This window comes from Herpailurus yagouaroundi, unplaced genomic scaffold, assembly GCF_014898765.1.
Source record: "Herpailurus yagouaroundi ecotype Mexico unplaced genomic scaffold, PumYag 141, whole genome shotgun sequence".
Lineage (NCBI taxonomy): Eukaryota > Metazoa > Chordata > Mammalia > Carnivora > Felidae > Herpailurus > Herpailurus yagouaroundi.
The window spans coordinates 68,169,468-68,181,757 of NW_024412396.1; the positions used below are offsets into that span (position 1 = coordinate 68,169,468).

At 55.5% G+C, this 12,290-nt stretch overlaps 1 protein-coding gene across 6 annotated transcripts in view; it reads left to right on the forward strand.

Annotated features, from left to right (window-relative positions):
* The window catches only part of BDKRB2 (bradykinin receptor B2), a 53,143-nt gene that overhangs the window by 19,062 nt on the left and 21,791 nt on the right, over positions 1 to 12,290 (forward strand). For 2 of the 6 annotated variants that reach the window (XM_040478171.1, XM_040478175.1), the window contains exon 2: positions 6,111 to 6,220. In XM_040478171.1, the coding sequence (XP_040334105.1) occupies positions 6,111 to 6,220 (110 nt within the window). Of the gene's footprint in view, positions 1 to 4,244; positions 4,382 to 6,108; positions 6,221 to 9,862; positions 11,908 to 12,290 lie in introns of those variants that run through there. The other 4 variants (XM_040478174.1, XM_040478172.1, XM_040478173.1 and 1 more) reach the window with 4 other exon arrangements.

Below are 12,290 nucleotides of genomic sequence, written 5' to 3' on the forward strand. Positions count from 1 at the left end.
TAAAACAAATAGGGAGGGTTTTTTGTTTTTTGTTTTTTTTAAGGGGAAGGATTGGTGTTAGAATGTCCAATGAAGTTTCTCATTAAAACTCCAAATCCCAGGGGTGCCTGGGTGGCTCAGTTGGTTAAGCATCTGGCACTTGATTTCAGCTCAGGTCATGATCTCAGGGTCAATGGGATCAAGCCCTCAGGGCTCTTTCTTGACAGCTTGGAGCCTTCTTGGGACTCTCTCTCCCTCTCTCTGCCCCTCCCCTGCTTGTGCTGTCTCTCTATCAAAAATAAAGTTTGGGGCGCCTAGGTGGCTCAGTTGATTAAGCATCTGACTGGCTCAGGTCATGATCTCACAGTTCATGGGTTCGAGCCCCACGTCGGGCTCTGCTGACAGCTCAGAACCTGGAGCCTGCTTCGGATTCTGTGTCTCCCTCTCTCTCTCTCTTTCTGCCCCTCCCCCACTCATGCGCGCGCGCGCGCTCTCTCTCTCTCTCTCTCCCTCTCTCTCTCAAAATAAATAAACATTAAAAAAAATTTTTTTTTAATAAATAAACTTAAAAAAAAAACCAAAAAAACCCTCTAAAAACCAATGTGGGGAAAAGAGTCAAAACAAGTTGAACAGAAGAACCTTCCATAATAAGGAGGCAAAGCATAAAGACTGAGCCAGCCCTGGGGTATCTGAGGGCGGGCAGAGTTGGGTGAGTGCACCCTACCCTGTGAGGCAGAAAGCATGTGGGTGAGGGGCTCTGCTCCTCTTACATTCTCTGTACATGTTTCCAAAACATTCCAGGCCCATAAAGTGTCCAAATGCCGGAAGGACCCACATGATTGGGTTGGATCTTCGATTCAGCTCTCTAGGAGTTCCTGGAATAGGGGAGGACTTCCCAGAACCCCATCCTTCCCCGTAGTCGGGTATGGCCTTTTTTTAGGGACAAAGGGGAAAAAAAGTCCTTTGGAAATTCTGTGGCCAGGCCACGCTTTTTCCCCCGCTGCCGAGGCCCACGTGGTGCATGAGCCCACCTCCTTCCCCAGCCCCCCAGTATTTACTGTGGCCTAAAGGTTCCCTGGGTGCTTATCTGTAAGCCGCATCCTTACCCGGCACTCATGTAGATCCGATTCTAGAGGAAAGCATTTGTTCTGGAGATGTGTCTGGCAGAGGGCTCTAAGATGTGATTCAAGAGACCTCGGTTCTTTCCAGCTCTGGCCTGGACTCCAAAGGGCTGGGTGGTCTGAGACATCCCACTTCTTCCTGGAGCAAGTGGTGTTCGAGAGACTGGGATGTGCAGATCAGTGCAGGCAGGGTAGAGGGGGCAGGGTGGAGGGAGAGGGCCCTTCCCACTCGGGGTGCTGAGTATAATGGGGTAGAGGGCCACATACACACACACACATACACACACACACACATACACACGCACACACCTTTTGTTCAGATGGAAGATAGAACTACAATCTCAAGTGTTCCCCCCAGATCCGCGGGGCTGGCGATGTCTCAGTGACACCCTCATCATCTCTCCACCCAGCTTTGGGATCAGTGTCCAAAAACCTAGGTTGGGTCTGTGAGCGGGAGAGCAGGCCCCACGGAAGGGTCCCCTCCGAAATCCCATGCCTCCCGTGGTGTGGCCGAAGCAGACCAGCCCTCCCACAGGGGCGGGAAGGGCAGCTCACATTCTGGAACACGTCGACGGCATGCTCTGTGCCTGTTCAAGCACTGACTCATCCGCTGCTCACCGCGGCCCTGCGAGGTGGGGGCTATTCTTACACTAAGCCCCAAATGACAAGCCCAGCAGAGGGGGACCCAGTTCAGATCCCGGAAGCCTCTAGCTGCCGCGCTGGGCCCCCTGGCTGGCGACACAAGTTTCTAGGGTGCTTTGGGGTTGTTTCCCCCCAGTTCGGTCACTCCCTCTGCGGGCTCTGCAATACCATTGCCACTTGTCCAGCTACTTCTTCAATAGACTTACTTCTGAACGGTCACTTCACGTGGCCACCTTCTTACTAAACGGAAACCGAGTGTCATCTGTCAGAACAACAACCTGTGACAAATAAATACGATGGCCTGCCGTATAAAAGCCCCGCTACTAAAGTCAGACGAGATTCAGGCACGAGGCCCGCCCTCTCCGGTGAAAGCAAATCCCACAGGGGTGTTGAAAACGCACCAGCCGGGCTGGGACGGCCCTGGTGGGAAGAGTGACCACACAGTACGGGGTTATTTGCCACTCAGGCCCCAACCCTCGCCTCGGGCAGCAGCTCCCTGCTTTAGCACGCAGCCACAAAACGCAGCCACAAAACACGGCCACGGCTGGGATCCCAGGTTGGGGGGCCCACACAAGGCGAGACTTGGCCCTTGAGGAAGCGGCGCTGTGTGTTTTGTGGCGGCTGCAGCCTCAGAGCCCCCCAGACACACACCAAAACCGGATCCCTCTGAGACTCCGGTGGAATTTACTCCTGGCAGAACAGACGGCCAGTGTCGATGTGACTCAACGAAGGGACATCTTTTTTCAACGTTTATTTTTGCGACAGAGAGGGACAGAGCATGAACGGGGGAGGGGCAAAGAGAGAGGGAGACACAGAATCGGAAACAGGCTCCAGGCTCCGAGCCATCAGCCCAGAGCCTGACGCGGGGCTCGAACCCACGGACCGCGAGATCGTGACCTGAGCTGAAGTCGGACGCTCAACCGACTGTGCCACCCAGGCGCCCCGGGAGATCTTTTTTAAAGCAAGTCCTTCTTGGACAGGATTCTGAGGCAGATGAACAAGGGAATCAGAATGTTGGAAGCTTCCTTCTGAACATCAGTGTGAGCAACCAGGGGGGAGCCCAGCCGCAGGGTCACCCCCCCCCTTCTACCTCTACTCCAGCCAAGAGGGTCAGTCTGCGGGGGGACTGACCAGGACATCGAGGCCCAGGGGGGGCAAGGTGGCCCGTTCAGGGTCACATGGAGAGTGCCGCACGCCTGGCCACCGCCCCCCCCCCCGCTCCCCCCTCCCCGTGCCAGCTTGAGCTGCGCCAAGCTCTCTCCCACATTCCTTCCGATCGCTCTCTGACATCAGATTTTATAATCCCAGGGCCTATTCGACAGGGTCCCGGGAGGAAAGAGAAGGCACATTCACACCGGGTAATATGGAGGTGTTTTTGACAGAGGGTCTATTTTCGGAGTGTGGACGGCGTGTGGGGGTGCCGGCGGGGCACCAGAGCCAGCACAGCCAAGGTCCTGGCACGGGTCACCCCCTCCCTCCCAGAGAACTGAACAGGACCAGGTGGCAGTCTCCAGAATCCTGGCCAGCGAGGTGGGAAGGGCCCCTGATAGGAGCTGTGAGCTCAGCCCCTGGAGGCCCTGATGCAGAGAACTGGGAGCCCACGCCCCAGCTGATGCCCCATGTACTTCCTCCCTCCCCGCCCTGCTGGTGCTCCCACCGGCCAAGCCCAAAGGAAGCCAGCCCTGCTGAGGTTCCTGGGTGGGTGGGGGTGGGGGGGCTTGCAGGGAGAGTGGCCTGGAGCTGCCTGCGGCTCTCACAGGCAGAATCCTCCCGGGGATGCCTCCGCCAGCAGAGGCAGAGAAGCAACTAGCATCTACAATTTCTCCAGACTTGAAACCCCCTCTCCAGAGGGCTGCAGAGAAACTCCCGGCTTTGTTTTCAAAATGAGAGCAATGTTTACAGCCATTAGCCAGCAATTAGGATCAGCCGGCCAGATCCGGGAACACCCAACTCCCAGGGGCCACGAGGAAACACTGGGCACTCCCCAGGGTGACTGAGCTGAAGCACCCCCTCCCCCACCCGCAGTCACCTGTGCAGTTGTCTCTGTCTGGGTGGAATTGGGGGGCCTGGGACAGACTGAAGTCCCTCAGCAGGAGAGGGGAGCCCCATGGGGCAGGGGAAGCTCACTTTGCTTTCCCCCGCCCCCCCCCATCTCAATAAGGGTCCTGGAGGAATGAATGATTCAAACACATGGCCTCTGCCCTCAGCTTTCCAGGGACCAGGGAGGCCCTCCCCAAAAGGCAATCTACTAGACCTTCTCTTCCCCCAGACCCCTTCCGTCCCTGAAGCATCAGCAGGACTTGGCTGCTTGCTGGCCTCCTCTTGCAAGTTCCAAATCTTGACCTCTGCTCAGTTCAGGGGTTCAGGGAAACCTTTTCCAGATGTTCATTAAATATCTTCTGCCTCGTTTCCTGCTTACTAACTCAGTCTCTTCTTTTTCTAATGCCTTAATGTTTCTTGGACTGTCGGCCGCCTTCCCTTCACCTCCTACAACTGGATTAGGAGAGCTGGCTTCTGGAAGCTCCATGTGCCTGCTGAGGGGTGGCTGAAACCCGGGGCGGGGCAGATCCACGGCTCCATGCACGTGCACATGGGCACCCAGGTTTTCACACCTTTCCTGGACGGGAGCAAGAGGGCAGGTGAGATCCCGGTGCGAGCTCGAGATCTGGACCAGAAGGAGGGGTTCAAGCCCCACCTCTGGGTCTTGTTAGCAATGGCACCCGGACGAGTGACCTCCCCCATCTCTGCACCCCCACCTCCTCGGCAAGGCCAGCCTGTGGCAGATGCCTACCTCCGGGGATGAGAGTACAGTTGGTCTTTGAACAAAGCTGGGGGGAGGGGTGCTGACAGCCTTCCCTGTCGGAAATCCGCATCTAACTTTTGACACCCCCAGACCTTAAGTGCTGAGAGCCTACTGTTGACCAGAAGCCTTACCAATAACATAAACCTCCGATTAACAGATATTTTGTATGTCATATGTAACATATAGTGTCTTACAATAGAGTGAGCTAGGGAGAAGCAAATGTTATTAGGAGAAACGTAAGGAGACCCCCGGGTGGCTCAGTTCATTAAGCCTCTGCGACTCTCAGTTTCAGCTCAGGTCCATGATCTCACGGTTCGGGGGATCAAGCCCCCCGCTTTCGCCCCCCCGCCCCACTGCCTCCATCAGGCTCTGTGCTAACTGTGCAGAGCCTGCTTGGGATTCTCCTTCTCTGTCTGTCTCTCTCTCTCCCTCTCTGCGCCTCCCCTGCTCATGCTCGCTTGCGCTCTCGCTCTTTCTCTCCCAAAATAAACATTAAACAACAAAAAAAGAAAATCACAAAGAAGAGAAAGTAAATTTACATTTATGGGAGTGGACCATATTTATTGGAAAACATCCGCATACCTGGACCCTCGCAGTTCAACGCTGTGCTGTCCGAGGGTCAGCTGTACAGTGAAACATGAAGAGGGACAGAGAAAGGCTCTGAGTCCCTCTCACCCGGGGCTCAGACCTTGAGAGCACACTGTGGCAGTCACCACCCCAAGGGTTGGAACCGCTCCTCTGTACCCGCCTTTGCCTTTAGGCTCGAAGCCCCTGGAGATCCTCCAGCCCAGGCCCCCCACCCCCAGCTCCAGACCCACTCTGAGCCCCGCGGCTACTTGCTCCCCTCCCTGTGAGTTTCAGAAGCACCTCAAACTTACATCCCAGTCTAAACACATGACCCCTTCTCCAAGTCAGCCCTCCGCCTCTTGCCTTCACAGGAGATGGCAGCACCTGTGGTGGGGGGTGTCTTTGACACGTCCCTTGCTCTCCTCCCCGGGCTCTCATGGCCAGCCTTACACCAGGGCTGAACCTGCTAACCGGTCTCCCTGCTTCCACTCTGTCCCTGCCACAATCCCGTACCCTCCGTCCCCCAGCGGCCACCAGGGCCTAACACACATCCACACCAAGCTTCTTCCTGCCTCGGGGCCTTTGCAACACTGCTCCTTCGTAGACATCCTCCTCTCCACTGCCATCTTTTTGCTCAGTTTCCTCCTGCTCACCCTCAGCTCTTAAAATAAATATCCATTTCCCACATCCCCCCCCACCCACGCCAGGCTGGTTTAGGACTCCATCTTATATGCTTCCGTGGGACCTTTATTTCATAGCATTTGCACCAGTTTTCAATTATTTAGTGACTATTTCAGTAATGTCTGGCTTCTCCATTAAACTGTAAGCTCCTGGAGGACAGGACATTGTGCCATTATGTCCCTAGCACCCAGTATGCAGCAGCTGCTGAATAAATATTTGTTAAGTGAAGGGCTCGATTTCCCTTCCCTCGTGGACAAACACATGTGTGTTTTATGGTCCCCAGCCCACGATCTAACTGTCTTTTCTCCTCCGGTCAGCCCGGGCGCCTCACGCACGTCTCCCTCTGAGTCCAAATGTTCTCTTCCTGGAGGAGACATATGTTCGTGTCTTTTCATGAGGACCCCGTGCCCACCACAGCCACTTTCGGGTAAGTCAAAAGAATTCCTTGATTTACTGCTTATGGTGGGAGGGGCAGACAGCCTGGGGAAGACTTGGGGAACGTGACCCCCACCTCCTGGGCAACAGTGAAAACAACAGGCAATGTGGGATCCGCAGGAAAAAAAAAAAAAAAAAAACCTCTCGAGGGCTGGTAGGGCCCGTGTTCGAGTCCCCCATGGACCTGGTGGGAGCAGGGCAGGTGGTGTTCTGTTGGGTTTGGTGGGGTACGGGGATGCGGGAGGAGGATACAGAAGTGACCCATCCCAAATGAACTTGGAAATGAAGAGAGTGACTCTCTGAAGTCAACACCCAAGGAATCAGAGATGCACCAGGTCACCACGGAGAAGGGACGTCTCCAACTCATGTCTGATGTCTGGTAGGAGGCCTAGCCACTCCATAGAGAGAACCGATTGCGAGTGGAAGCAGAAGAAAGGGAGGGTCGGTCTTGAGGGTTCAGGGCTGGTGAGACAAAGGGCAGAGGGGCCCTGCCTGGCTTCTCAGCCCTGTATGGGGTGCAGCATACCATGGAGATGACTGGGCAGCCACGGGGCACTTAACCCCCAGTTTTGCACTCCCCAGGCCACCTCGGACAATCTAGTGGCTTCTCGGAGCCAGCTAAGGGCCAGGGGCCATCCCGTTGGCAAAGGACCATATTGCTGGGAAATTAACAGGCAGCATCTGGCCATACTTCCGTCTTCCGAGACCCAGACCCTGAGAGACAACTGTCCAAGCCTGGGTCACTGAGAAAATGGGTTTTATGTAGCTGCAAAAACAGGGCCAAAGGCTGGACCAAGGAGGTTGTCCAGGAGAAGCCTTACATCCAGAGGCTCTGGAAGGAGCCTGCCAGTTTGCACAGGTCAGGAACTTAAGGCCCAGTGGGGACGGCCCGTCTCTGTTCTGTGATATCTGGGGTCTCAGCCGGAATACTCCAAGGCTAGGGTGCCAGGGTCAACCAAAGGCTGAACTGGGGCCAGAGGATCTGCTTCCAAGGGGGCAAGTTGGTTCCTCCCACACCGCTGCTTGAGCGCCCTCACAACATGGCTGCCAGCTGCCCCCACAGCAAGCACCCTTGCAAGGCCAAGGAAGAAACTGCAATGTGTTTTATGACAGACCGCGGACTCACACACTGTCACTGCCACCATGGGTGGGAAGCAAGTCAGCGGCTACATTCACTGCAAGAGGAACTAGACTCCACCCTTTGAAGGGAAGGGTAGCAAAAAATTGGGGGACATATCCAAATCACCACTCCCCCAGAAGAATCTTCCCAGAGCCTTTCTCCTATCCCATCACTCCCTCCTTAAAGCTCTCAGGGACAAAGCTTCACTTTCTTAGCAGCCAGTGATGACTGTCCTTTTTCCTTTATTCATCCCATCCCTGGCCACTTCCCACCTTGCCTTCCAGAACATGCCGGAGGCTTCCGCATCTCTGCAGCTCCGCTCAAGCTGCTCCTTCTGCCTGGTCTTCCTCTCTCCTTGTTGGTGTTGTTTGTTTGTCTTGTTTTTTCATTTTCTTACTTGAGAATAGTGGAGACACAATGCTACCTTGGTTTCCAGGGTACAACATAGCCATCCAACTTCTCTATATGTTACGCTGTGCTCACTGCAAACGTAGCCACCCTCTGTCACCACATAACACTGTTCCTTTTGCTCTCTGTTGACATGTTCCTCGTCTTTCGAGATCCAGCTCCAGAGTCACAGAGTCACCTCCGTCCTTCTCCACACACACCCAATTCTGTGCCCCACACCCCCACGGCATCCATCACACTCTAGACCACAGTTGCCAGGAGCTTTGGCAGGGCATGGGGGACACGTGGCACTCACCTCTGGGTCCCTACAGCCAGGGTGGAGCTCAGCACAGAGAAGATGCTCAAAGCACATTGAAAGGACCATTGCAGGGGCTCCTGGGTGGCTCAGTCGGTTGAGCTTCCGACTTCGGCTCAGGTCACGTTCTCATAGTTCGAGAGTTCGAGCCCTACGTCGGGCTCTGTGTTGACAGCTCAGAGCCTGGAGCCTGCTTGGGATGCTGTGTCTCCCTCTCTCTCTGCCCCTCCCCCACTGGTACTCTGTCTCTCTCTCTCTCTCTCTCTCTCTTTCAAAAATAAATAAAACATTAAAAAAAAGACAAGTGTTTTAAAAAATTAAATAAATGAATACATACATACGTACATACATACATAAATACATAAATAACAATTGCACTGAGGAATGAGTTAGTCACAGGTGCCCAGTCTGGCCGCTCAAAGCCAGCCAGCTGGTCCCGGAAGCAGAGGGGCTTTTCCTAGGAAATCCCACCGGTGAACAGCAGATCCTTTCCCTTAGCTGTGGCTCAACCCGCCACCCCCCACCTCCCAGCCAATGAGCCTGCCCCGGAAGGACTCACCCACCCAGGAAGAGCTCCCCTCCCACCACCTTCCCTGACTCTCCCTGCCCTGGGCACTAGGGAAACATCTACTCAGTCTTGCCCTCTGGTTGTACTCTCCGCTTTCGATGTGTCTTCACGCCCACGCTTTGAGTTGGACCTTGCAACAGCCATACAAAGCCAGTCAAGAAGAGAGCAGTGTTTTACTCCAAAGGAAACACAATGGAAGCTCGGGCAGGTCAAGCAATTTGCCTAAGACCACACAGCTAGGGAGCTGTCCAACCCCCGTGCCTCTTGGCAGAGGGTAGAGAGGAAGTAGCCTGAACAGTGACACTTCCAGAAAATGAACCGCCCCATGGTCTGAGTCGCACCCGAGAGTGGAAGAGGAAGAAGTGAGTTAATGATACAGTCGCTAATACAGGAGCAAGAACCTGAAAACAGTGGTGCCGGTTGTTTTCATAAGTTCACGAAAAGTCGATAATTATTCGTGCTTGTTGAAGCAAGAGCACAGATTTTGCCCACTGTCTTGGATTCCCACCGCAGCCCTGAGAAGTAGATTCTGTTATTCCCATTTTACAAGGCAGGTCACTGAGGTTCAGAGAGGCTAATTAACTTACCCAAGGTCACACAGCCAATGAACACGCCGAGATATGAACTGTCTGGTTCCAAAGCCCCTGCCTTCCTTTGCCATCACGTGACCTCGGACTGTCGTCAACACTTGGCTGATGGAGGTTCTGGAAGCACAGCGCTGCCTTCTGCCGGAAGGAGACAGGGTGTGGGCAGATGGGCTGTGGTCTCGGAGGTGGGTTGGAATATCACTGTCTGGCGTGATATCATCTTTCTCCTCTAATAAATTACTCACCGTGACCAGGCCACGAGAGGCTGAAAGATGCCCAGCTCCCTTGGGAGGGGCCCACGCGATAAGGAAGGAATGTGTTTTGCATCCTCCCATCACAGAAGCTTCAAGGAGGCCCAGGGCCCAAGACTGATTGTTGGTGCCGCGGGTGGACACCGTCCAAGGAAACATCCTAATGGAGCTGCCAGGCAAAGAACACGAGCTCTCGGCTCAGCCCAAGGAGACGGGGTCCCTCTGAAAGACCCCAGGGAGTCCGGGGCACCCCGGTCTCTGAGCACGCGGCAGAAAGGGCCTGAGCGCCCCTCCCGACCTCGCTTCTGGAAGCTGCTTGCTGAGTCCCCCTCCTTCTGCGTCAGTTGTCTCTCCTCCTTCTTGTGACCTTGAGGTGTAACAGCCTCTTTTGCGCTTTTCTTTCAGCGTCAAAATGCTCAACATCACCTCGCAGGTGCTTGAGTCCACTCTCAACGGGACGTCGTCCCAGGGCTGCGTCTATGCCGAGTGGTGGAGCTGGCTCAACACCATCCAGGCTCCCTTCCTCTGGGTCCTGTTCATGCTGGCGGCCCTCGAGAACATCTTCGTCCTCGGCGTCTTCTGCCTGCACAAGAGCAGCTGCACGGTGGCCGAGATCTACCTGGGGAACCTGGCCGTGGCGGACCTGATCCTGGCCTGCGGGCTGCCCTTCTGGGCCATCACCATCGCCCACAACTTCGACTGGCTTTTTGGGGAGGTCCTCTGCCGCGTGGTGAACACCATGCTCTACATGAATCTGTACAGCAGCATCTGCTTCCTGATGCTGGTGAGCATCGACCGCTACCTGGCCCTGGTGAAAACCATGTCCATGGGCCGGATGCGCGGGGTGCGCTGGGCCAAAGTCTACAGCCTGGTGATCTGGGGGTGCACGCTGCTCCTGAGTTCGCCCATGCTGGCCTTCCGGACCATGAAGGAGTACGCGGCCGAGGGCTACAACGTCACGGCCTGCATCATCGTCTACCCGTCGCGCACCTGGGAGGTGTTCACCAACGTGCTCCTGAACTCCGTGGGCTTCCTGTTGCCCCTGGTCGTCATCACCTTCTGCACGGTGCAGATCATGAAGGTGCTGCGCAACAACGAGATGCAGAAGTTCAAGGAGATCCAGACGGAGAGGAAGGCCACGGTGCTGGTCCTGGCCGTGCTGCTGCTGTTTGTCACCTGCTGGCTGCCTTTCCAGGTCAGCACCTTCCTGGACACGCTGCTGCGCCTCAACATCCTGTCCGGCTGCTGGGATGAGCACATCGTCGACGTCTTCACGCAGATCGCGTCCTACATGGCCTACAGCAACAGCTGCCTCAACCCACTGGTGTACGTGATCGTGGGCAAGCGCTTCCGCAAGAAGTCACGGGAGGTGTTCCGGGGACTGTGTCAGAAGGGGGGCTGCGTGTCGGAGTCCACCAAGACGGAGAACTCCATGGGCACGCTACGGACCTCCATCTCGGTGGAACGCCAGATTCACAGACTGCCCGAGTGGGTGGGGAACAGCCAGTGAGGGCCGCCCCGAGGACTACGGTTCACGTGGGTGAGGGTGCGCTTACAGCTGCCCCTCAGGATGTGCCTGAGCAGGAACGGAAGGCATGCGACCTTGGGCAGTAAGTCGACGTCTCCAGCCAAACACAGGCGCTTCATTCCCGCCCTGCCCAAGATGCAGCGGGCGAGGCCGTGAGGATGGGGTGACCTCATGCCCAGAGCCAAGGGCTCCATAAACATGACGGTATTATTGTTCCCATTTGCTGCCACCTGTGGGCCAGTCTGCTTCTTCCCAGGAGTGGAGGGGGTCTGGGGACAGGGACGGGAGTGACTGAGTGTCCCTCCCACATGGTATCCCAGCCTGCCCCAGCGTGCCGGATCACATCTCCGGGGGAACTGCCACCCCAGCTTTGAGGCCACGGCTGGGTCCACAGGCGGGGGGCCTGGCTGGAGTTTTGCCTTCAGTCTCTTAAATCCTCTCAGCTGAGACTCCGGAGGATGATTTCTCCGATCAGTGAAGGTTGAACTCTGAGGGATCCCTGGTAAGAACCCGGAGACCAGGATCCCATCACTCCCCCTGCCCATGGGCAAGATGGTCTGTGCCAAACAAGAACTCGATGAGCACTTAGCACTTATCTAAGCACTTGCTGTGTAGGCAAGTATTGAGCACCGCGGGCAAGAGGGAAGAAAAAAGCAAAGTATAATCTCTGTCTCCGAGGAACTCGCAAACTTGAACAGGGATGACTACTTCCAACGACCAGAAGGCTGTTCTGCGACGTGGTGGAGCGAGGCACCCTGGCTGGTGCAGGGGAGAGGACTGAGGAGGAGCCTGACACCCCAGTTCTGCTGACAATTAGTGGCACGTCACTTAATCCCTGCCTGTTTCGTCCTCTGTGACATCAGCTTGTTGGGAGGACTGAAAGACGTTAACAGGCACGAAAGTGCTTGGGAAAAAGGAAGGGTGCTATATAAATGTGAGGCTTTATTAGGCACACAGTATGGAAATAAATTTATTATCAAGAAACGGACTCGGGTTTTACAATAGTTCTTTAGAGGAGAACACGGTGCTGTAAATAAAGCACGTCTCAGGGTTGGCCTCATAGCAGGTGCGCAACAACGTTACCTGCCTTCCACCTTCCCGTAACGCTGCCCGCCCGCCCCCCACACATACATACACACGCGAGCGTTCTGCGGACACGCCACCCCTTCAATGTTTGATTTGTGATGCCCGCGAGAGATGTCTGAGTGAACTTGCCGGGGACTCATGCTCAGACTGGGGGTGGGCAGTACTCAGGCGGAGTCCAGCCCGTCCACCGTTGTCCCGGTCTCAGCAACCGAGGGCACC